Source organism: Astatotilapia calliptera, chromosome 7 (genome assembly GCF_900246225.1).
Source record: "Astatotilapia calliptera chromosome 7, fAstCal1.2, whole genome shotgun sequence".
Classification (NCBI taxonomy): domain Eukaryota; kingdom Metazoa; phylum Chordata; class Actinopteri; order Cichliformes; family Cichlidae; genus Astatotilapia; species Astatotilapia calliptera.
This window is the reverse complement of record NC_039308.1, coordinates 67,512,914-67,536,830: the sequence shown is the minus strand read 5'-3', so window position 1 is coordinate 67,536,830 and position 23,917 is coordinate 67,512,914. Positions and strand designations below refer to the sequence as shown.

Genomic DNA, 23,917 nt, shown 5'->3' with positions numbered 1-23,917 from the left:
GCCTTATAAGCCTATACTGGTGTTTTTAAAAGTCCTGTTTGACTTTATGCTTTTCTGTATTGTTTCTTGGAACTGCTGGAAATAGTTTTTGATGCACATGCTGTTTGTTTGTGTGTTTGGTGGTTTTTTTGTTTGTTTGTTTTTTTTTGGGTTTTTTTTGCAAATTTGCATTACGATATTTATTTTGGTTTTTCCTGCAGTCCATAAAAAAATGGTGCATCTCAAAAATAAAACTATGAAGCACAAATTTCCTCTGGAAACCATTTTGTGCAACTTTTTTGTATTTACAGTTTTGGGGGATAAAGTTCTTAAATTTCTCTAACTAGAAATATATGTAAAAAAAATAGTGTTGTTTTTTTTTTTCCATTTTTTTTGTAGTTTATTGCACTTTTTTGCAATTTATGTACAGTGGGGCAAAAAAGTATTTAGTCAGCCACCGATTGTGCAAGTTCCCCCACTTAAAATGATGACAGAGGTCAGTAATTTGCACCAGAGGTACACTTCAACTGTGAGAGACAGAATGTGAAAAAAAAATCCATGAATCCACATGGTAGGATTTGTAAAGAATTTATTGGTAAATCAGGGTGGAAAATAAGTATTTGGTCACCTCAAACAAGGAAAATCTCTGGCTCTCACAGACCTGTAACGTCTTCTGTAAGAAGCTTTTCTGTCCCCCACTCGTTACCTGTATGAATGGCACCTGTTTGAACTCATCATCTGTATAAAAGACACCTGTCCACAGCCTCAAACAGTCAGACTCCAAACTCCGCCATGGCCAAGACCAAAGAGCTTTCGAAGGACACCAGGAAAAGTATTGTAGACCTGCACCAGACTGGGAAGAGTGAATCTACAATAGGCAAGCAGCTTGGTGTGAAAAAACCAACTGTGGGAGCAATCATCAGAAAATGGAAGACATACAGGACCACTGATAATCTCCCTCGATCTGGGGCTCCACGCAAGATCTCATCCCGTGGGGTCAAAATGATCATGAGAACGGTGAGCAAAGATCCCAGAACCACACGGGGGGACCTGGTGAATGACCTGCAGAGAGCTGGGACCAAAGTAACAAAGGTCACCATCAGTAACACACTACAACGACAGGAATCAAATCCCGCAGTGCCAGACGTGTTCCGCTGCTGAAGCCAGTGCATGTCCAGGCCCGTCTGAAGTTTGCCAGAGAGCACATGGATGATACAGCAGAGGATTGGGAGAATGTCATGTGGTCAGATGAAACCAAAGTAGAACTTTTTGGTATAAACTCAACTGGTCGTGTTTGGAGGAAGAAGAATACTGAGTTGCATCCCAAGAACACCATACCTACTGTGAAGCATGGGGGTGGAAACATCATGCTATGGGGCTGTTTTTCTGCCAAGGGGACAGGACGACTGATCCGTGTTAAGGACAGAATGAATGGGGCCATGTATCGTGAGATTTTGAGCCAAAACCTCCTTCCATCAGTGAGAACTTTGAAGATGAAACGAGGCTGGGTCTTCCAACATGACAATGATCCAAAACACACCGCCCGGGCAACAAAGGAGTGGCTCCGTAAGAAGCATTTGAAAGTCCTGGAGTGGCCTAGCCAGTCTCCAGACCTCAACCCCATAGAAAATCTGTGGCGGGAGTTGAAAGTCCGTGTTGCTCGGCGACAGCCCCAAAACATCACTGCTCTCGAGAAGATCTGCATGGAGGAATGGGCCAAAATACCAGCTACTGTGTGTGCAAACCTGGTAAAGACCTATAGTAAACGTTTGACCTCTGTTATTGCCAACAAAGGTTATGTTACAAAGTATTGAGTTGTATTTTTGTTATTGACCAAATACTTATTTTCCACCCTGATTTACCAATAAATTCTTTACAAATCCTACCATGTGGATTCATGGATTTTTTTTTCACATTCTGTCTCTCACAGTTGAAGTGTACCTCTGGTGCAAATTACTGACCTCTGTCATCATTTTAAGTGGGGGAACTTGCACAATCGGTGGCTGACTAAATACTTTTTTGCCCCACTGTAGTTCCTATGGATTTAATGCAGACATATTATTAAAATTTGGGCTATAACGGTTGTATTGATGCGTAGCAACTTGAAGTGCTCCCAAAATTGGCAGTACAGCATGAAAAATATAAAGATAAGCTCTGGCGAACTTGGTTCTATGGTCTTAAAGGGTTAAGTAGCTGAGAGACAAACTCGAGACGCCCATGTTTGTACCGACATGTTAAAGGTGTTTACGAATACTAACAATGAATTGTATTTCAACCTTCAGGTGAAACACAAGATAACAACCGGTTTTCATTGTTGATTTAAATTGTCTTTCAGAGTTTGAAGCCATCTGCTCACTTATTCACTCAATTGAGCAAAGTTCTTAAGCTCAGCAAAGTCCAAGAGGTAAGCCCGCTCTATCAACTTTATTTCTTTCTTTATTTTAAACCATTGGCCCATCAGCGAGCCCATTTTACAAGCATTCTTTAAATGACTAACTCCGAGACAGTTTTTCCCTTAAACAAAATTCAAACTGTTTTGGAAAGAAGAGAAGACGAGCTTCAAAGCTTTCACATATGCTGATGTCTGAACAGACAGAAGTCAACTTTGCAATGATTTACTTAACTGTAGCTCCCACCATTCTGGGATAAATAGAAAATTTAAGTAGTTCCTCAAAGATGAGAATGTATTTTGTAACTTTTCAGCGAAAAATGACAAATTAAGGACAAGTGGCCTCGATGACACTAGGTGGTAAAGGATCAAGTGAAAACAATGTAAATGCAATATAGTAGCTTTGGCACTTGTATGAACATAAAGTTAAATTTTGATCTAAAGATTCTCTGTATGAAATCAAGGAAACATTAGGCTCTCCTTTTAAGTGTTTTGTTTTTTTACCCCTCAGGTTATATTTGGCCTTGCTCTGCTCAACTCCAGCAACACAGACCTTCGTGGCTTTGGTAAGTTTTTCTAGCACACCTTCATTTATTTAAACCCAGTGAATAAACAGTGTTTTTCTAGCAGTATTTGTCAGTAAAGTGAACAAACGGTTATGTTTCCAACAAATCTTGTATTTCTAAAGATGAACTAATACATTTCATGCTTGTTCTTCCTGAATTGTCTTAAAATCTTGGCTGAAATGAGCCTGGTAGTCTGCTGCTGGTATGCAGTTTGCATTCTTTATGCCAGCTAGGGCTGCACGATTTTGCATAAAATGAGAATCACGATTTTTTTTGCTTAGAATTGAGATCATGATTCTCTCACGATTTTCTTTTCCAGTATAAATATTTATTGCACTTATTAACTGCACATCAACTTCGTAACAGTTGAGATTGAACATAAAAACAATAAATAAACATAAAAACAACAAATGTCTCACGTTTTGTTGTTGCCGAAAAATGTTGTACTGCTTGAAATTCTGTCTCCACCGTTGCTCGATGCTGCGTGTATAGAGCAGGTAGTGCAACAATAGAAAAATAGTTGCGGGACGGCACTGTGTAGCGTTTGTCTAGGGTGTTGATCATTCTCCTAAATCCCTCGTTTTGCATCAGCCAAACCGATTTACGGTGTTCTCACGGCTCTAGTGAGCCTAGCCCCCGGCTAGCTATCGAGCTAGTGGGTAACAGACGCCTCCGAAAACGTCGGAGCGCTTTTGAAAATATGTGGTGTCCTGATAAACTGAGCAGATATTTGAGGTTTGCACAGCTACATTCTCGCCTGAAAATATGTTAAACGTTTATTTTGTGACCCAGAAAGAATAATAAGAGTAACATTAAAACTAACTAGCTGCCGCCATTGTTGGAAACTGCGCTGGGCCGCGCTATGAATTCTGGGACACAGCTGCTTCTTCTTCTTCGGGGTTTAACGGCAGCTGGCATCCTTGTACATGCAGTGCTGCCATCTTCTGTTTCAGTCCGTTATTACACTCTTAAATCCTGCTACTTATTCCTGCGTCTTTTGCGATCTTACAAAGCTTCAAACGACGCGTCGACTATTAAATCAGTCGTCGACGATTTTGATAGTCGACGTAATCGCGACTAGTCGACTAATCGTGGCAGCTCTACCTGTCACACACACGCTTACCAATGCAGAGAAATCCTGAAATCAATGCTTGACTTTGTTTCAAGATTTCAGTTCATCTCTTTTGCACACAAACACGCTTCTTGCGGAGATGCATTAAGGAGCATTGTGTGCTTTGATTGCAGTCATTTCTGGAAGGCATGGCGTACTGTCCCTATCATTCTTCTGAACATTTAATCACTTAAATGTTTCACATTAGCTGCACCTAATGATTTTTTTTTCTTTTTCAAACATAGTACACAGGAAAGCACATGATAAACTGTTTTTTTTCTCTCAGCTGCTCAGTTCATCAAGCAGAAACTTCCAGACCTCCTGCGGTCATACGTTGACGCAGATCTTGGAGGAAACCAAGAAGGTGGCTTCCAAGACATTGCCATAGAGGTGCTGCACCTACTGCTCTCCCATCTACTGTTTGGACAGAAGGGAGCCAGTGGGGTAGGGCAAGAGCAGATTGACGCCTTCCTCAAAACACTTTGCCGAGGTATGGAGGATCAGTTGGGGGGGGGGGGGCTGATTGTAAATCTTAAATATGCACGCAGACTGACTCGATATGGTGAAACGGCCAGTTTTGTTTTCCCAATCTGACTCTGCCACGCTTTCTGTGTGTTGCTGTCAGATTTCCCCCAGGAGCGCTGTCCTGTGGTGCTCGCACCACTGCTGTACCCTGAAAAACGGGACATTCTCATGGACAGGATCCTACCTGACTCGGGGGAGTTAGCTAAGACCAGGATGGAGAGTTCTCTTGCAGAATTCATTCAAGAAGTTGGCTATGGTTTCTGTGCTAGGTGAGTGTGGCTTGTTTGAAACTGTGTGAACAAAGTGATTTAAAAGAAATAAACCTGTGACTAAAGTTATTTGTCTTGTATCTAAATTCTAAGTAATCATTTGAACGACCGTGTGTTGGCACCAAGAAGCTCTTGCGTGTTTGGTAAATTGTGTTAAATAAATATGAAAGAAAACTGGCAGTCTTTTTATTGTTTGAACACGCTTTATCACAAACCTCAAAGTGAGTTATTACTTAATCCTGTCCTAATATAAGTTCTGGTCTGAAATTACATGCGAGTGCTCAGTAATGACGGATTGTAGGCAACATTGACCTTTTCTTTCCTCTCTTCAGTCTGGACGAGTGCAGAAACATAATCGTTCAATATGGGGTGAGAGAGGTGACGGCCAGCCAGGTAGCCAGGGTCCTGGGCATGATGGCTCGTACCCACTCTGGTCTAACTGACGGCATCCCACTACAGGTGAGACTCTTTATTTGATGGAGGGGACAGGAAAGTGTAAGAACGCTGTTTGGTTTGCTTCATAGTTAGTTTCTCTTCACACAGACTTGCCATGAACTACTGTAAGTGCAAACATGAAGATTCAAACTGCTGTTGTTTTTGCTGAGTGCAGGAGACAGTCTAGCAGTTCACACTGTTTTATTATCAACCAGTTAAAGATTTGGCTAGCACAGCTGTGGACTTCTCAATGTCAGGCAGCTTCTCCGTGTGCACATGTTTTATTTTCATGCTGAAGTCGGCCTTAACTGACAGAATGAAGTCGAATAGAGTACCCTGTTATCATACAAGGCCGAGCAGCCCTTCTGTCTGATGCTGTGTTCTGTAAGCATGTAGCAGTTCACCTTCGACACTCGGCTCTTTCTGTCCCTCTTAGCGTGGGCTTAATGTTAAAAAGAAACCTTATCAAAGCCCAGGCGTACCTGCTTTGCTCTTCTCTTGTTTTTAAATGTGAGTGCACTCTGTCCCATGGTACTGGACAAAGGTGGAGACGGTGGCTCAAACACAGATTTTGATGGATGATTGATGGCTTTCCTCTTTCTGCAGTCTATCTCTGCTCCAGGAAGCGGTATCTGGAGCGATGGGAAAGATAAGAACGATGGTTCGCAGACACATACGTGGAACGTTGAGGTCCTCATCGACATTGTCAAAGAAGTGGTAAGTGAACTGTCAGTTCATCTGAAAACCAGAAATTTTCCAGGAAACGCTGAGATGGAAAACTTAACAAAAATAAAAAATCCTTTTTAATGGCTGAATTTTCACTGCTTATTTATTTATTTATTTTTAACCTATACCCTAGAATCCCAATCTCAACTTCAAAGAGGTGACATATGAACTGGACCACCCGGGCTTTATAATCCGAGACAGCAAAGGCCTGCAGGTAGTGGTGTATGGGATCCAGAGAGGGCTGGGCATTGAAAGTTTTCCTGTGGATCTCATCTATCGGCCTTGGAAACATGCTGAGGGACAGGTAACTTATGTTCATCGAGAGGGTAAAAATTCAGGTGTTTGGGGAAAATTATGAGAGGAATCTTTGTCAAGTTGGAATAGATTTGTGTAGTTTAATGCATCTTTTCTGTATTTTTTCCAGTTGTCATTCATTCAACACTCCCTGATGAACCCAGACGTGTTTTGCTTTGCTGACTACCCTTGTCACACTGTGGCCATTGACATCCTCAAGGCCCCACCAGAGGATGACAATAGAGAGATTGCCACATGGTATGGAAATTGAATATCACCTTGCCTCTGCAGAACGGTGTGCCGTTGCGTATTTTTCTTACTGTGGCTTCAGATTTTGCTTTAAAGCAGTAAAAATGTAATTGAGGTGTCCTTGATGGGCTCTTAAACTGGAGGCAAAGTTGGACCTCTGTGTGTACTGAAGTGTTCACGTTAAAAATGAATAAATAAAAAAAAATCCATCACTTCAAATCAAGTTTACCACGACACTTTAAAACTCTGCCAAAGTGCTCATCTTTTTGTAATTCTTCACAGGAAAAGTCTGGATCTGGTGGAGAGTCTGCTTCGACTGTCTGAGGTGGGCCAGTATGAGCAGGTGAAGCAGCTGTTCAGCTTCCCGATCAAACACTGCCCCGACATGTTGGTGCTGGCGTTACTGCAGATTACCACCTCGTGGCACACACTGCGCCACGAGCTCATCTCCACCCTGATGCCCATCTTTTTGGGAAATCACCCCAACTCCGCCATTATCCTGCACTATGCCTGGCATGGACAGGTTGGTGTTTGTTATTAGATCAGTGTTGCTGGGTAACATGTTGTTTGGCAAGTCATGTCTTCAGTTAAGTGTTTCTCAAGTTTTCTACTAGTTTGGTGCGTCGTTCAAAAACAAAAACTAAAAAAATCCTGCTTGCATACAAAACTGTGTCTGTCTGTCTTGCAGGGACAGTCTCCTTCCATACGTCAGCTAATTATGCATTCGATGGCTGAATGGTACATGAGAGGGGAGCAGTATGACCAAGCAAAGTTATCTCGCATCCTGGATGTGGCCCAAGACTTAAAGGTTGGTTAGAATACTGCGTTCTCCTTGACCATTAAAGTTTTTGTACTCTTGTATCATTTCATCTGAATTTAAGGTAGAGGGTAAAGGTACACGCTGTATAGCATGTCGGTTCTCTCCTTAGAAACTTTTTTTGATTTAATATTTAAAAACATTGTATTTGCTGCAATAACAGACCTCTGTACATAATCTGATTATTGGATTTAAAGAGTCCGTGTCTATAGTTGTAAAGGTGGATTATTAAATGTTTCATGTAATAAATGGAGACAGATTAAGTGAACCCAATGTGAACATGAATGTGTTTTTCCTCTCTACAGTCTCTATCAATGCTGCTGAATGGTACTCCGTTTGCCTTTGTTATTGATCTCGCTGCACTTGCCTCGCGTCGTGAATACCTCAAACTCGATAAATGGCTTACTGACAAAATTAGAGAGCACGGGGTAGGTCTTTAAACTAATGATTGCTAATCGATATGTCTTTTTAGATGGGTTTCCTGTTTATGCTAGTGTAACATTAAACGTATTTCATGAAAAGTCTGGTTTTGTATTAATTATATTTCTTGTTCTTGTGACAGGAACCTTTCATCCAAGCTTGTGTGACGTTCTTGAAGAGGCGCTGTCCATCCATTATGGGGGGTTTGGCTCCTGATAAGGACCAGCCCAAAAGTGCCCAGTTGCCTCCAGAGACTCTAGCCACCATGCTGGCCTGCTTGCAGTCATGTGCTGGGTGAGGAACTTTAAAGCCTGGTGTTTATCCCCTATTCGGATCGACTGCTTTTTCCATTGCAATTGCGCACCACCTTTTGTGCGTGGTCATCATCATAGCAACGCGAGCGAGCGTCCTGTGATGTAATTGGTATGCAACACACTACAACAAAGGTACAAGCAGAGGTGATCGTACTCGGGCCGCGGCTTTTTCTTCTTAGTTGTAGCCATTTCCCTCGATGCCAGGTTATGAAAATGGCGGTTGTGATTTTCGTGAACGTGCTGCTTTCACGACTCATCTCTCAATCAGTAGCATGCACTCTGGTGACATCGCATTTCAGTACCTGCTCGGATCACTTGAACCTCGGCCGAGCGGGTACTATTTTAGCACCAGAGACTGACTTAGTGGAAAACTGTGGCCAGTTGATCCGAGTAGGTGCTAAAGGAAAAGGGGCTTTTGTTTGATGCTCCTGGACTTTTGGAGCTTCGAGTGGAGCCCAACGCTGGTTCGATGCAGTGTAACATCTGTCTTACATGTATGTTGTTTTTGTTTTAAATCCTTAGCAGTGTATCCCAGGAGTTGTCGGAGACTATCCTGACGATGGTGGCTAATTGCAGCAATGTAATGAATAAAGCCCGACAGCCACCACCAGGTGTAATGCCAAAGGGACGTGCCCCGAGCACCAGCACCCTAGATGCCATCTCACCTGTACAGGTATCTTGCATATCACGTCTTTTGAAATACATTTTCATGATTGGTTTTGTGGATGCTAATTTTGATATTAACACTTTTATAAAGTGTACAATGTTTTGGGTTTCTATAACAGTTCTGTCATGTTTTCTTTTACTGTAAAAAGCTGACGTTAGTAGCTCTGTTCCATTCCTGCCTGCTTAACTTTATGTCCCTTTGTTTAGATGGACCCTCTGAGTGGCATTGGCGGTTTGAATTTGGGGCCCTCAGCTACTTCCCTCAATCCAAGCATAAGTTTCCCAACCCCAGTGAATACACCTTTCAATAATCCCCAGTCTCCAGCAAAAGCCTTTCCACCACTTCCCAATCCTAATCCCAGCACACCTTTTGGGAGCATTTCCGGCCTGCCCTCACAACTCCCTGGTATGACCTCAGGTTTTTGTATTTCAATCCAAACATGCTATCAAGTGTGAAGCAGAAAAGTGACATTATTGTTACTTCCAGGTCCACTGGGCACGGGCATCGGTCCTGGTCTAGGGATGCCAGCAGGGAGCACTGATCCTTTTGGTCCCAGGAAGATGAGCACACCGGGCCTGAACCCACCAACCTTTCAGCAGAGTAAGATGAAGGCCTGTAAGTGGTGGTGGTAGTGGTGTGACTGAGAGCCCCGCCCCGCGCTGCTCAGCACTGTATTTCCTCTGCTTTTGACAACAATCACTTACTAAAGAAATTGGCTTTCAGGGCACTTTGTCTGCCGCACCAAAACGTTTCCTTAACGTGAGATTTTATTCCTGAAACAAGTTAATTGGTGATTTGTTTTACATAAAATGATTGTAGACTTCAGTGTGAGAGGAAATACAGATCAGTCTTCCATTCCTTGTCTGCTTTTGCTGACAGCCCCACTTTAATATTTTTCAGCTTCTTCAACATGACGTAATTGTCTACAGTACTGAATTGTTAGAGGCCTCTAAGATGAAGAGACACTTGTTTTCTTTCATCCAGTCTATAAAGACGAACATGAATGATTGATGTTGGTAGGGCTGTTCGATACAACGATATATATCGGATGACGAAATAAAAACGTCTGTCGTTTCATTTCACGCTATCGTTTGTTTCGTGGTGTCGTAAAATAAACTGTTTACAGCAATATTATTTTCATCGTTCTGATGGTCACTGTAGCGGCTATATTCATTTCTTAAACTTCTCTCTTTCTCTTATATTTAATATCACCACACTACGGACGGACAAGCGCCTGTTTTTATGCGTTGTCGTTAGCAACAACGACGGTAACACCATCGCGTGTCCGCTTGTTAATGTTCCACATAAACCTTTCACAATAAAGCTCAAGATCCTGTTGAGACTTTTCAAAATAAACTGAATCATGTGAAAGAGCAGATTATTTACAGATGAGAAGTAAAAAAGAGCCGCCAGGTGCTTAAAAAATAGACCTTAGACTCAAACGTTAGAACAGGCTTTTCCCCGCAGCACGCCGTGTAAGAAATACTCACAAAGAAAATGTCGGCCGTTACAACTTGTGTCTAAAAATGTGTCGTTTCATGCATCGGTTAAAACACTCGACTCCAGCTACACGACGCGCAGCTGGAAACACTTCACGCAGGTCGAGCTGCCCGAGATTCACAGACTTTACAGAAAATGTTACGTTTGATTTTGGTCATATCGCGCAGCCCTAGATGTTGGTGTTTTAAGGTTAACGGTGAAAGAAGTTTTCTCAGCTGTTATTGACCTCCAGCTGTCGCCTGTACTTTGGGCTGAATCAGGTCATTCAGTTTCAGCTGTTGTTGTTGTGTTTGCTCGCCTCTGTAACATTTCCGAAAGGGCCCCTACGGGAATTTTTATTTTCTTTTTCTTGTGTGTGAAGAAATTTTAAACAACACAAACAATGTGACTTGCGTGTTGTAGATAAACCAAGACACTTTTGTGTTTTATTATAGTGAAAATGAGTGCATTCTTATTCATTGTTGGACTTAAAATGATCACTTATGCTTTTCTGTTCCCAGCCGACCTTTCTCAGGTGTGGCCCGAAGCAAACCAGCACTTTAGTAAGGAAATAGATGACGAAGCAAACAGTTACTTCCAGCGCATTTACAACCACCCACCTCACCCAACCATGTCTGTGGATGAAGTGAGTAGTTTACATGACATTTTTTTCTGCGAATATCATTCCTCTTCAAATAGAATCCTTTCCACACTTGTCAAACAATTCATATGTGATGTCATTGGACTCATGCAGGTCTTGGAAATGCTGCAAAGGTTTAAGGATTCTACCATCAAGCGGGAGCGAGAGGTGTTCAACTGCATGCTTCGAAACCTGTTTGAGGAATACAGATTCTTCCCCCAGTACCCAGACAAGGAGCTGCATATCACTGCCTGTCTTTTTGGTGGAATAATCGAGAAAGGTCTCGTCACTTACATGGCCCTGGGTTTGGCCCTCCGATATGTTCTTGAAGCCTTACGAAAACCGTACGGATCCAAAATGTATTACTTTGGAATTGCTGCCCTAGATCGGTTCAAAAACAGGTACTAGCTTTTTCTTTTGCAAAACAAGTGTAAGTATAAGGCGTTATGTTACAGCTGACATCTCTTTTTTTTTTTTCTCCCCTAGGCTAAAGGACTACCCTCAGTACTGTCAGCACCTGGCTTCAATTGGTCACTTCTTGCAATTCCCCCACCATTTACAAGAGGTAATCAGGTTTCCTTAATTTATTTGTGGTGATCCTTTTTCTGTTATCAGCATTCATTAAGTTTTACTTAGTTCTCTCTCTTGCTGGAGAGAGAAGCGCGCCTTTGATTCAGCTAAATTAAATCTGTCGCTCTGCATCTTCAAATATCCTGTGTGTGCAGTATATTGAGTATGGACAACAGTCACGGGACCCTCCAGTGAAGATGCAGGGGTCCATCACCACACCTGGGAGCCTGGCTCTAGTACAAGCCCAGGCACAGTCGCAGCAACCTGCCGGCCTTAAAGCCCCACAGCCAGGCCAGCCCAGCACCCTCGTCACAACCACCACGACTACACCCACAGCCTCTAAGACGTCCACGATCGCAAGGCCGACAGCCACTAACTTCAAGAAGGATGTGCCTGTGAGTTCAGTTTTGACCGGACACCATGCGGCAGCATAGAGAGAGAGAGAGATATATCTAGATATAGATAGACATAGACAGACACACACACACACACACACACACACACACACACACACACACACACACACACACACACACAATAATAATAAATAGTCTCCGTTCCTACCTACAGCCCTCCATAAACACTACCAACATTGACACCCTGCTGGTGGCTACTGACCAAACGGAAAGGATCGTAGAACCTCCGGAGAATGTCCAGGAGAAGATTGCTTTTATTTTCAACAACCTTTCTCAATCCAACATGACTCAGAAGGTAAAGACAAAGAAACAAAATATTACTGCATTAGAACAACCTTAATAATCAAAGATGCTGTTTTTTAAAAGCAGAACATTTCTTTTGTCAGGTCGAGGAGTTGAAAGAGACGGTGAAAGAGGAGTTCATGCCCTGGGTGTCTCAGTACCTGGTGATGAAGCGAGTCAGCATCGAGCCCAACTTTCACAGCCTCTACTCGAACTTTTTGGACACACTGAAAAACCCCGAGTTTGTGAAGATGGTTCTTAATGAAACCTACAGGAACATCAAGGTAGACTTAAAGACGGAATATTTAGTTCAGTGCAATGTTTGACACCTCTACCAAAAGTCGGATTGAGCTCTGCTGTCTTATTGCCAAAAACTTGCCTAGTGTGATGCGCTTGTAGTTACGTTTCTCACACGTCACATTATTATGTTGGGTAAACTGGTTTTGCTCTGGTAAACTGTCATCCTTTGTAAAGTACTTTTCCCCTGCGTCTTTCAGGTGCTTCTGACCTCAGACAAGGCAGCTGCCAACTTCTCTGATCGCTCCCTGCTGAAGAACCTTGGCCACTGGTTAGGCATGATTACACTGGCCAAAAACAAGCCTATCCTTTATACAGTAAGAGCATTTTATTACTTGCTCCGTAAAATTATCTGCTGGTTTTTGTGCTTCAGAGTGGCCTAATTTTTATTTTTCCCCTCTTCTAGGATCTAGAAGTAAAGTCTTTGCTACTGGAAGCTTATGTGAAAGGCCAGCAGGAGCTGCTCTATGTGGTTCCCTTTGTGGCCAAAGTTTTGGAGTCCAGCGTGCGAAGCATGGTGAGAAATATAGGTGTACTTCTCAGTAGACCCTAAGCAGTATGGCCCATATACCAACTTTTCTATATATACAGTGGGGGGAAATGTCCAAACCACTCAGTGTGATTATATTTTTGAGTCCACAGGTTTTCAGACCCCAGAATCCTTGGACTATGGCCATCATGAATGTTCTCGCTGAGCTGCATCAGGAACATGACCTGAAGGTAGTAATAAGTTAGCCTTGTGTGTTGCTATTTAGAAAACACATCTGGATTTGTACCGTAGTCTTAAACTCCAGTCCGGTTGTTTTACATTTACAGTAACAACAGTGGAGCTGCCTGCCATGATTCCTGTTTTTGATTGGATGCACTGAGTGATATTTAACAATTAAGATTAAATGCACAATGATGCATAGCAGGATGTCTTATCACTGAAAACTGCACTTGTCTAAACCGTCATTATCACTTAACGTCATGAATAAAATTACAGTTCAAGTGACTGACGTTTCCTTAGGTAAATAAAAAGGTATCAGAAGTTCATTGCTTCCATGCTTTTGTTTACTACAGTTGAATTTGAAGTTTGAGATTGAAGTTCTGTGTAAGAACTTATCTTTGGACATCAATGAGCTGAAGCCAGGAAACCTGCTGAAGGACAAGGAGAAGCTAAAGAACCTCGAGGAGCAGCTATCGGCACCAAAGAAGGAGGCAAAACCTCCAGAGGAGATGCTGCCAGTCTCTACTGCAGGTGATCATGTTATTCCTCTTTAAATTGTCTTTGTAGTTTAAACATCTCAAATGTTTGTTTTTGTCATGTAGAAACAAAATGCATTACTTCTGTTACGTCTGAAACTTGAATTGTTTTGTTTTGAATACTTGAACATGTCAGAATCTTATTGTTACTTGTAATCTTGTCATGTTGGGGCCATCACTTGTCCTTTGAGAACACTTTAAGAAGCTCGTTGGTTTTTGTGTGCTTGCTGTTTGTTTTGCCTTTTCTTGTGAGTTTTTTAATCAAATTAGCATTTTCAACCAACAGGAGACTTTGTTCCATTTGCAGCTCCTCCCTCCACCCCAGCTGCAACCACCACCACTTGTACAACGACCGGGCCGCCCACCCCGCAGTTTAGTTACCATGACATCAATGTGTATGCATTGGCAGGCCTGGCTCCCCACATCAATATAAATGTCAATGTAAGTATAAAGACTGCGTCATGATTTTGGCGTCTGAGCAGAGTTGTAGACTGTTGCAGGATTCTATACACTTCAGCTATGCACACATGAAGCTACGCACACTAGACGCCCTCAGGGACCTGATGACACCGAGAGTAACTAATTAATGAGTAATCATTTCATGTGTTTGGATCTCTTCTTAGTAGTTTCTCTCATTCTTGGGCTGCTCTTGTTTTCTTAGATCCCTCTGCTGCAGGCTCATCCTCAGCTAAAGCAATGTGTGCGTCAGTCAGTGGAGCGTGCCGTCCAGGAGCTGGTGCACCCTGTGGTCGATCGCTCTATCAAAATCGCAATGACGACCTGTGAGCAGATCATCAGGAAGGACTTCGCTCTGGATTCTGAAGAGTCCCGCATGCGTGTGGCTGCGCACCATATGATGAGAAACCTGACTGCTGGCATGGCCATGATCACCTGCCGTGAGCCTCTGCTCATGAGCATTGCCACCAACCTTAAGAATAGCTTTGCTGCAGCTCTGAGGGTAAGGCCTCCACGAGGGTGTGTATTTAAATTGCTAGTTTACAGAAGAAAGAGGAAAAGCATGCATCAAATAACAAACTTGTTTTCCTTTTAGGCACCAACACCCCAACAGAGGGACATGATGGAAGAGGCTGCAGCCAGAATTGCTCAAGAAAACTGTGAACTTGCTTGCTGTTTCATTCAGAAAACGGCAGTGGAGAAGGCTGGCCCTGAAATGGACAAGAGACTAGCCACGGTAAGACTTTAAAGGGGATTAACCCAAAAGGCACAAATACAAATCTACTTGGATTTTCATGGAACTGATCATTGGCCTATGGCCCAAGTTGGAGTGGTGAATACATGTACCGTATTTTCACGACCATAAGACGCACTGTACTAAAAGGCGCAGTCTCAGTTATGTGTGCCATTACTGTATTTAACACACACATAAGGCGCACCTGATTATAGGGCGCATACAAGTGTGCGTATTTAAAAATAAAGCGGGAGCAAAACTGAGTTTGGTACTCACATTTTTATTACCGGTAATAGTCATCAATCAAACCCATCGAAGTCCTCATCCTCTGTGTCTGAACAGCTGCGCTAAATCTCCATCAAACATGCCAGGTTCACTTTCTTCACTGTCAGAGTCACTTTCCGTGCCGTGCGGCTCCTCGGAAATGATGCCGGCTTTTGCGAAAGCTCGGACAACAGTGCCAGCAGACATGTTAGCCCAAGCATCTACAATCCATTGGCAAATTGTGGCGTAACTCGCCCGGCGCTGCCTTCCACTCTTGGTGAAACTGTGGTCTCCATCGGTCATCCATCGCTCCCAGGCCGCTCGCAGCCTTACTTTGAACGGCCGGTTCACAGTGATGTCCAGCGGTTGGAGTTCCTTTGTCAGGCCTCCTGAATGACAGCAAGCTCACAGTCATCTTGGTGGCTGTTTATGTTCCCCCCTCTGCTAACCCCACAGCTGCATGTGACACTATCCACTCTGCCATAGCTCGGCTACAGACTCAGCACCCGAGTGCCTTTATTGTGATCTCGGGTGTCTTCAACCATGTATCACTGGACAATACACTACCAACATTCAAACAATATGTGGACTGTCCCACCAGGGGAGAGAAAACTTTAGACTTACTGTATGCTAACGTCAAGGATGCATACAGCTCCTCCTCCCTCCCCCCACTTGGTAGGTCAGATCATAACCTGATTCACCTCACCCCCCGCTATGTGCCAATTGTGAGGAGGGAACCTGTGACCACCAGGACTGTTAGGAGGTGGTCAGAGGAGGCCTTAGCAGAACTACAGGGCTGTTTCGAGGTGACCGACTGGGAAACACTCTGTGAGCCTCACGCCGAGGACATCAATGGGCTTACTGAGTGTATCACAGACTACATAACTTTCTGCACCGACTCCATTGTTCCAGCTCAGACTGTTCATTGTTACCCAAATAACAAGCCGTGGGTGACTAAGGACATCAAAGCCCTCCTCAACAACAAGAAGAGGGCTTTCAGAGGGGGCAACAAAGAGGAGGTGAGGAAGATCCAGGTGTTACTAAAGGACAAGATCAGAGAGGCTAAGGACAATTACAGGAGGAAGCTGGAGTGGAAACTCCAGCAGAACAGCATGAGAGAGGTGTGGAGGGGCATGAAGACCATCACTGGATTCAGGCCAACCAACAGCAGGGGAGCTGAGGGAGGTGAGAATAGAGCCGACGAGTTGAATCTGTTTTTCAATAGATTCGACACCACAGTGTCTGCTCCCACCCCCACAACCTCACCTGCAGTCAGCCTGGAATCCAGAGCCACACCACTGTGCCAGCCTCTCTCTTCACATGTTACCTCCTGTGAGATTCCTGACACCCCTCCCCCACCCATCACCTTCACTCAATACCAGGTTGAGATGCAAATGAGGAGACTTCACTCAGGCAAGTCTGCTGGACCAGACGGAGTGAGTCCCCTTGTCCTCAAGGCCTGTGCCCCCCAGCTGTGTGGAGTCTTTCATAAACTGTTTATGCTGAGTCTGAGTCTGCAGAGGGTCCCGGTGATGTGGAAGACATCATGCCTCGTCCCTGTACCAAAGACGCCTCGTCCCAGTGGCCCCCAGGATTACAGGCCCGTGGCACTGACCTCCCACATCATGAAGACCCTGGAAAGGCTCATCCTGGACCAGCTGCGACCCATAGTAAGACCACATCTGGATCCCCTTCAGTTCGCTTATCAGCCTCGTCTCGGAACAGAGGACGCCATCATCTACCTGCTCAATCGTGTCTACACCCATCTGGACCAGCCGGCGAGCACTGTGAGGGTCATGTTTTTTGACTTTTCCAGTGCTTTCCACACCATCAGGCCGACCCTCCTGGGTGATAAGTTAGCAGTGATGCAGGTGGATGCTTCTCTGGTGTCCTGGATTGTTGATTACCTGACAGGAAGACCACAATATGTACGTCTCCCACAGTGTGTGTCTGACAAGGTGATTAGCAACACAGGGGCACCACAGGGGACTGTCCTCTCCCCCTTCCTCTTCACCCTCTACACCACAGACTTCAGCCACTGCACAGAGACCTGCCATCTTCAGAAGTTTTCTGATGACTCTGCGGTGGTTGGATGCATCAGCAGGGATGATGAGACAGAGTACCGGGCTGTGGTCGACTCCTTTGTCACGTGGTGTGAGCAGAATCATCTGCAGCTCAACGTGGCAAAGACCAAGGAACTGATCGTGGACTTCAGGAAGACCAGGAAACACTTGACCCCTGTTTCAATCCAGGGGGTCAGTGTTGACATTGTGGAGGACTATAAATACCTTGGAGTACACATTGACAATAAACTGGACTGGGCTAAAAACACCACAGCACTTTACAGGAAGGGCCAGAGGCGTCTCTATTTTTTGAGGCGACTGAGGTCCTTCAACATCTGCCAGAAAATGCTGAGGATTTTCTATGAGTCTGTTGTGGCCAGTGCGATCCTCTATGCTGTTGCATGCTGGGGGAGCAGGCTGAGGGTCGCAGATGCCAACAGACTTAATAAACTGATCCGTAAGGCCAGCAATGTTGTGGGGATGGAGCTGGACTCCCTCAAGGTGGTGTCGGAGAGGCGGATGCTGTCCAAGATAAAGACAATGTTGGATAACACCTCCCACCCACTCCATGACATGCTGGTCAGTCACAGGAGCACGTTCAGTGAGAGACTGAGATTACCCATGATGCACCACTGAACGACACAGGAAATCATTCCTGCCTGTGGCCATCTCCCTGTACAACGCATCCACTTAACACACTGTTTACTGCTACAACTACACATGTTTCTTTTCCAACTATTTATCTATGAGTGACTTATGTATGTATGTATGTATATGTATATATTGTACTATTCTTAGTTAGTGTATTGTCTGTCTTGTCTTAATGTTGGTTTAAAATGGAGCACTGTAACAAAAAATAATTTCCCCCAGGGATCAATAAAGTATTCTGATTCTGATTCATTTGCTGCACTTGTTTTTTCACATCGGCTGTGAGATGCATAGAGTCACAGATCAACAGCGATGGTGATGCGTGGAAAAAACCACCTGGTCTCCTTACATACACCTCCCTCAGCCACTCTTTCATCATTTCCTCATCCATCCAGCCCTTTTCATTTGCCTTAATGATGATTCCTACTGGAAACTTCTCTTTAGGCAAAGTCTTTCTCTTAAAAATCACCATAGGCGGCAGTTTCTGTCCATTAGCATGGCAGCCAAGCACAACAGTAAAAGAAGACTTTTCATACCCCGTTGTGCGTATCGCTACCGTGCTGGTCCCCTTCTTCTCCACAGTGTGACTCACTGGGATGTCAAAAGTGAGCGGGACCTCGTCCATGTTTGTGATGTGGCTGGGCTGGATGTGTTTGTCGGCGATGTGTTTGCTGCAGTAGGAGCGGAAGATGGCCAGCTTTTCCTTATAATCCGCTGGAAGTTGCTGCGCTACCGTAGTCCTGGTCCGGATGGAAAAATGGCACCGTTTCATAAAACGAAAGCACCAAGACGGACCTCCTCGGAAATGTTCAATTTTTTATTTCTTCTGCTAGCGAAACTGCTTTTAGTCGAATGGTGAAGTCGAAACGCTTCTCCCGCTCGCTCTTTGCTCGATGATCCACCGCTCGAGTCTTTCCTCCAACTCTTGCCACCTCGCCTTATGTCCGCGGAAACTCAGCTGCGTCTTCTTGACCTGTCGGAGCTTGTTTTCCATGTTCCTCCGCGTAGCTGATGGCCTTCAGTTTAAACTGTGCTTCATAAGCGTGTCTCTTTGCCATTTTCAGGGTTGTTAAAACAACGATGTTCTGCATAACGCACATACCTGTTCTTTTATAAACAATCAACGCCCACACTTCACCCTTTAGCGTTCTCATGGTGTTCTTTACTATGTCCTCCTTACAACACACAGGGCGCACTGCGCTATAGGGCGCGCCGCACTTTTTGAAGAAAATCTAAGACTTTTATGTGCGCCTTATAGTCGCGAAAATACGGTAGCTTTGTAACTGTGTAGAAACGTTTAAGTCAAATTTCTTGACATTGTTTCCTTTTTACTCTTCCAGGAGTTTGAGCTGAGGAAGCATGCACGCCAGGAGGGACGTCGCTATTGTGATCCCGTTGTTCTGACTTACCAGGCTGAACGTATGCCAGAGCAGATCAGGCTAAAGGTGAGGTCACTGTAACATGCTAGTTTTATCTTAAAACGCACGATTAACAATGGAAACCTGCCCTGAATTTGTATTAATTTGAAGAGATGCAACAAAAAGAACTCATAATCTGTGGATACAGTCTCTGAGTAACGGTGTGCCTGTGCTGCAGGTGGGAGGAGTGGACCCTAAGCAGCTGGCTGTGTATGAGGAGTTTGCTAGAAACGTTCCAGGTTTCTTGCCAAGTAATGACCTTTCCCAACCAACTGGCTTCTTGGCTCAGCCCATGAAGGTACGTTTATTTTCAGGGACCCACGCACTCATCCCAAACACAAGAGCTGAATGCTGAAAAGTACCACAGTGTTACAGAACTGATAACATGTTTAGAAGTTTATGTCCTGCAGGTTAGAGTAGCATGGAGAGATCATCATTTATTATTCTGTCATCATTTATGAATATTCAGTGGATGAGTTGCTCAGAAAGCAACATTTAACTAAATACTTCTTGTGTTGCCGCATTTAACTCAAACTTTTTTTCCCCATGTTATCTCAGCAACAGGCATGGGCGACGGATGATGTTGCTCAGATCTATGATAAGTGCATAGCAGACCTGGAGCAGCATCTTCATGCCATCCCTCCAGCGCTTGCCATGAACCCTCTTACCCAGGCCTTGCGGAGCTTGCTGGAAGCTGTGGCTCTGGCTAGAAACTCCAGGGATGGCATTGCAGCGCTTGGCTTGCTGCAGAAGGTGGGATAACTAAATGTTGCTGGTTTAGTTTTGGCTCGTAGACGTCTTCCGCACAGTAGCTTCTCGTTTTGTGCATACTTAGAAGCAGTTTATAGAACTGATGTCGTTTTGTCTTCACAATCGCTGTTAGACAGGTCAGGTCTTAATGCTCATTCCATCCTCCAGGCTGTTGAAGGTCTTCTGGATGCTACAAGTGGCGCCGATGCCGACTTGCTGCTTCGCTACAGGGAGTGCCACTTGTTGGTGCTTAAAGCCCTGCAGGATGGACGTGCCTATGGCCCACAGTGGTGCAATAAGCAGATCACCAGGTGCGTCTATGTTGGAACAGTTTTTGTGCAGAATGGGATATCCTGCACCATCCTAAAAGCTATTGTAACATTTTCCATGAATCTGTTAAATTTAGTGTCTCTGACTTGCTTCATGTTCGCAGGTGTCTGATTGAATGCCGTGACGAATACAAGTACAACGTCGAGGCGGTGGAGCTTTTGATCAGGAACCATCTTGTAAATATGCAGCAGTATGACCTGCACCTAGCACAGGTACACACATTTCTACTTCTGTGGGTAGTGTCTTTGTCTGTTCACTGCCATTAACTGGTCTTCACATCTGTTCTGTAAGTTGGTGAAATAAAACTTCTGGAGGCATAAACATGCTTTTTCTGATTGAATCAGTTTCCTTTGCTGTTGGTTGCTCTGTCAATGTGTTTTTAAATTAACAAAATGTTTTCCCCTCCTCCCTCCAGTCAATGGAAAATGGACTGCACTACATGGCGGTTGCATTTGCCATGCAGTTGGTGAAGCTGCTGCTGGTGGATGAACGCAGTGTGAGCCACGTCACAGAAGCTGACCTCTTCCACACAATTGAGACTTTGATGAGGACCTGTGCGCACTCCAGAGCTAATGCACCTGAGGGGTAATGAACCACAGCAGTTTTAATTCATTAGAAGTGGAATGATTATAGCTACAATCTGAGGCTGGAGATTAACCTTCAGGGCTGCTTTACAGCTCCATTGGCCAGTTTTATGATGCTAGTGCAAAATCTTGGTAGACGGTAATGTTTCCCTTTGCTCTGTGATGGCATTTGTTCACTGCGCTTACATGTGTTTGATGTTCAGTGATCTGAACATGTGTTTGTGGTCTGCTCGTCTGAGGTGGCAGACCCTAGCTTGACCTTTGCTCTGATGGCATGAGTAGTTCTGGAGGTGTAGTGTGCTGAGACCTGATTCCTACGCCCTCTACCACCTCGTTTCCAGGCTTCCCCAGTTGATGGATGTGGTTCGCTCCAACTATGAAGCCATGATTGACCGGGCCCACGGTGGACCCAACTTCATGATGCACTCTGGGATTTCACAGGCGTCAGAATATGATGATCCTCCAGGCTTGAGGGAGAAAGCGGAGTACCTCCTGAGGGAATGGGTCAACCTGTATCACTCCGCTGCTGCTGGCAGGGATAGCACCAAAGCTTTCTCTGCCTTTGTTGGCCAGGTTTTTATCAGCATTTATTAGTTAATGGGAATGATTAAAAAGTAGTACTGTTACTCATGTTTGCATCCCCGTTTTCTTTTTCCTAGATGCACCAGCAGGGAATTCTGAAGACAGATGACCTGATCACTCGCTTCTTCCGGCTGTGCACAGAAATGTGTGTGGAGATTAGCTATCGGGCACAAGCTGAACAACAGCACAACCCAGCAGCCAGTGCAGCCATCATCAGAGCCAAATGTTACCACAACCTGGATGCCTTTGTGAGGCTCATAGCCCTGCTGGTGAAACACTCTGGAGAGGCCACCAACACAGTGACAAAAATCAACCTCCTCAACAAGGTGCACCCACATCACACTGAATATTATTCTGATATATCATTTATAGCCCAGTTTCACTCATTTTCATTATGGTATAACCTTAATATCTCCACAGGTGCTCGGTATTGTAGTTGGCGTGTTGATCCAGGACCACGATGTTCGTCAGACTGAATTCCAGCAGCTGCCGTATCACCGCATTTTCATCATGCTGCTGCTGGAGCTCAACGCCCCTGAACATGTCCTGGAAACCATCAACTTCCAGACACTCACTGCCTTCTGGTAAGTAGTCGCTTTTTCTGAAGGGCCTCGTCCTGCCGAGAAACTGTAGTTCGGCGAGTTCTTGTGATGTTTTCTTCGGTCCATGTGGTCGTCCAACGTTTGCCTTTATCTGCAGCAATACCTTCCACATCCTGAGACCCACCAAAGCACCTGGGTTTGTGTACGCCTGGCTGGAACTGATTTCTCATCGCATCTTCATTGCCAGGATGCTTGCACACACCCCGCAGCAGAAGGTCTTTAAGGAGAAATCTTACATAAATAACATCACATGGCTGTTTTTGTTTGAATAGTTTTTGAATATTTGTTCTAAACCGATGCTGTCCTCTAGGGTTGGCCCATGTACGCACAACTGTTGATTGATCTTTTCAAGTACCTGGCCCCTTTCCTGAGGAACGTAGAGCTCAACAAACCTATGCAAATCCTCTACAAGGTGATCTTTCAGGGTCATTTTAATCAATATCCTGGCTTTTAAGTGTTAATGTTGCTCTTGAAGCAAGGAGTATTTTGAGTGATGTGTAGAAAACGTCTGCTGTTCTGATGATCCGTTCAGGGCACGCTGCGAGTGCTCCTGGTTCTGCTTCACGACTTCCCAGAGTTTCTGTGCGATTACCATTACGGCTTCTGTGACGTCATCCCACCCAACTGCATCCAGCTCCGCAACCTCATCCTCAGTGCCTTTCCACGCAACATGAGGCTTCCTGACCCTTTCACACCCAACCTGAAGGTTCGATTAGCGCTTTGGTGTGAATCGTGGATATGAGCCAAGTTGGTTCGAGACCGAAAGATGTAATAGGCCTGTCCTTTATCGATTCCTGCCGCAGGTGGACATGCTGAGCGAGATCAACATCGCTCCGCGGATTCTCACAAACTTCACAGGCGTGATGCCGTCACAGTTCAAAAAGGATCTGGACTCGTATCTGAAGACGCGCTCACCTGTGACGTTCCTGTCGGAGCTCCGTAGTAACCTGCAGGTAGGCTTGGTGTCCGTTTACTTTAAATCAGGAGTAAGAGAAGCACAAAGGTGTGACGAGCTTGTGGCGGTCTTTTGTCTCCCAGGTGTCTAATGAACCAGGAAACCGCTACAACATCCAGCTGATCAATGCTCTAGTGTTGTATGTGGGGACACAGGCAATCGCTCACATCCACAATAAGGGCAGCACCCCCTCCATGAGCACCATCACCCACTCCGCTCACATGGACATCTTCCAGAATCTGGCTGTGGACCTGGACACTGAGGGTAGGCTAGCAGCATTAAATTAAGGTCTTTTCATAGATATTTAGACACTACTCCTTAGAAACCAACTGTGTTTAAAGCTCTTTTCACCCAAATAACGAATGTCTTTGCTGGCTCTTGGTAGTGCAGACGGAGCTGGATTTTTAGGTGTTGAGCATCTGACCTTAAGCAAATCATCAGGCTTCTGATTTTGTCTTTTTCCAGGGCGTTACCTGTTCTTGAATGCGATCGCCAATCAGCTGCGTTACCCCAACAGTCACACTCACTACTTCAGCTGCACGATGCTCTATTTGTTTGCCGAGGCCAACACTGAGGCCATCCAGGAGCAGATCACCAGGTGAGACCGATCCGAGGTCCAGACGATGTCGTTGAGCGTCGTCTGCGAATACTTGGTTAATGTTTCCTCCTTGTTCTTTAGGGTTCTGTTGGAGAGGCTGATAGTGAACAGGCCTCACCCGTGGGGTCTCCTCATCACCTTCATCGAGCTGATCAAGAATCCTGCCTTCAAGTTCTGGAGCCACGACTTTGTGCACTGTGCGCCCGAGATTGAAAAGTATGTTGCCTGTTTGATATGCGATGTC

General features: G+C 44.7%; 1 protein-coding gene across 7 annotated transcripts in view; it reads left to right on the top strand.

The window, feature by feature from the left end:
* The window catches only part of cnot1 (CCR4-NOT transcription complex, subunit 1), a 30,948-nt gene that overhangs the window by 6,016 nt on the left and 1,015 nt on the right, over positions 1–23,917 (top strand). For 3 of the 7 annotated variants that reach the window (XM_026176805.1, XM_026176807.1, XM_026176806.1), the window contains exons 5-48: positions 2,315–2,383; positions 2,880–2,934; positions 4,332–4,535; positions 4,671–4,839; positions 5,172–5,298; positions 5,881–5,991; positions 6,134–6,304; positions 6,425–6,552; positions 6,826–7,066; positions 7,232–7,351; positions 7,666–7,788; positions 7,923–8,074; positions 8,617–8,767; positions 8,968–9,166; positions 9,248–9,361; positions 10,762–10,886; positions 10,995–11,281; positions 11,367–11,445; positions 11,597–11,845; positions 12,021–12,161; positions 12,253–12,432; positions 12,646–12,762; positions 12,852–12,962; positions 13,088–13,165; positions 13,508–13,685; positions 13,977–14,131; positions 14,352–14,648; positions 14,742–14,882; positions 19,195–19,299; positions 19,451–19,570; positions 19,831–20,025; positions 20,191–20,333; positions 20,456–20,564; positions 20,768–20,937; positions 21,278–21,509; positions 21,596–21,844; positions 21,939–22,102; positions 22,218–22,335; positions 22,431–22,532; positions 22,653–22,826; positions 22,924–23,073; positions 23,159–23,339; positions 23,541–23,673; positions 23,755–23,889. In XM_026176805.1, coding sequence (XP_026032590.1) covers positions 2,315–2,383; positions 2,880–2,934; positions 4,332–4,535; positions 4,671–4,839; positions 5,172–5,298; positions 5,881–5,991; positions 6,134–6,304; positions 6,425–6,552; positions 6,826–7,066; positions 7,232–7,351; positions 7,666–7,788; positions 7,923–8,074; positions 8,617–8,767; positions 8,968–9,166; positions 9,248–9,361; positions 10,762–10,886; positions 10,995–11,281; positions 11,367–11,445; positions 11,597–11,845; positions 12,021–12,161; positions 12,253–12,432; positions 12,646–12,762; positions 12,852–12,962; positions 13,088–13,165; positions 13,508–13,685; positions 13,977–14,131; positions 14,352–14,648; positions 14,742–14,882; positions 19,195–19,299; positions 19,451–19,570; positions 19,831–20,025; positions 20,191–20,333; positions 20,456–20,564; positions 20,768–20,937; positions 21,278–21,509; positions 21,596–21,844; positions 21,939–22,102; positions 22,218–22,335; positions 22,431–22,532; positions 22,653–22,826; positions 22,924–23,073; positions 23,159–23,339; positions 23,541–23,673; positions 23,755–23,889 — 6,752 coding nt within the window. The remainder of the gene's footprint in view (positions 1–2,314; positions 2,384–2,879; positions 2,935–4,331; positions 4,536–4,670; positions 4,840–5,171; positions 5,299–5,880; positions 5,992–6,133; positions 6,305–6,424; positions 6,553–6,825; positions 7,067–7,231; positions 7,352–7,665; positions 7,789–7,922; positions 8,075–8,616; positions 8,768–8,967; positions 9,167–9,247; positions 9,362–10,761; positions 10,887–10,994; positions 11,282–11,366; positions 11,446–11,596; positions 11,846–12,020; positions 12,162–12,252; positions 12,433–12,645; positions 12,763–12,851; positions 12,963–13,087; positions 13,166–13,507; positions 13,686–13,976; positions 14,132–14,351; positions 14,649–14,741; positions 14,883–19,194; positions 19,300–19,450; positions 19,571–19,830; positions 20,026–20,190; positions 20,334–20,455; positions 20,565–20,767; positions 20,938–21,277; positions 21,510–21,595; positions 21,845–21,938; positions 22,103–22,217; positions 22,336–22,430; positions 22,533–22,652; positions 22,827–22,923; positions 23,074–23,158; positions 23,340–23,540; positions 23,674–23,754; positions 23,890–23,917) is intronic. The other 4 variants (XM_026176808.1, XM_026176811.1, XM_026176810.1 and 1 more) reach the window with 4 other exon arrangements.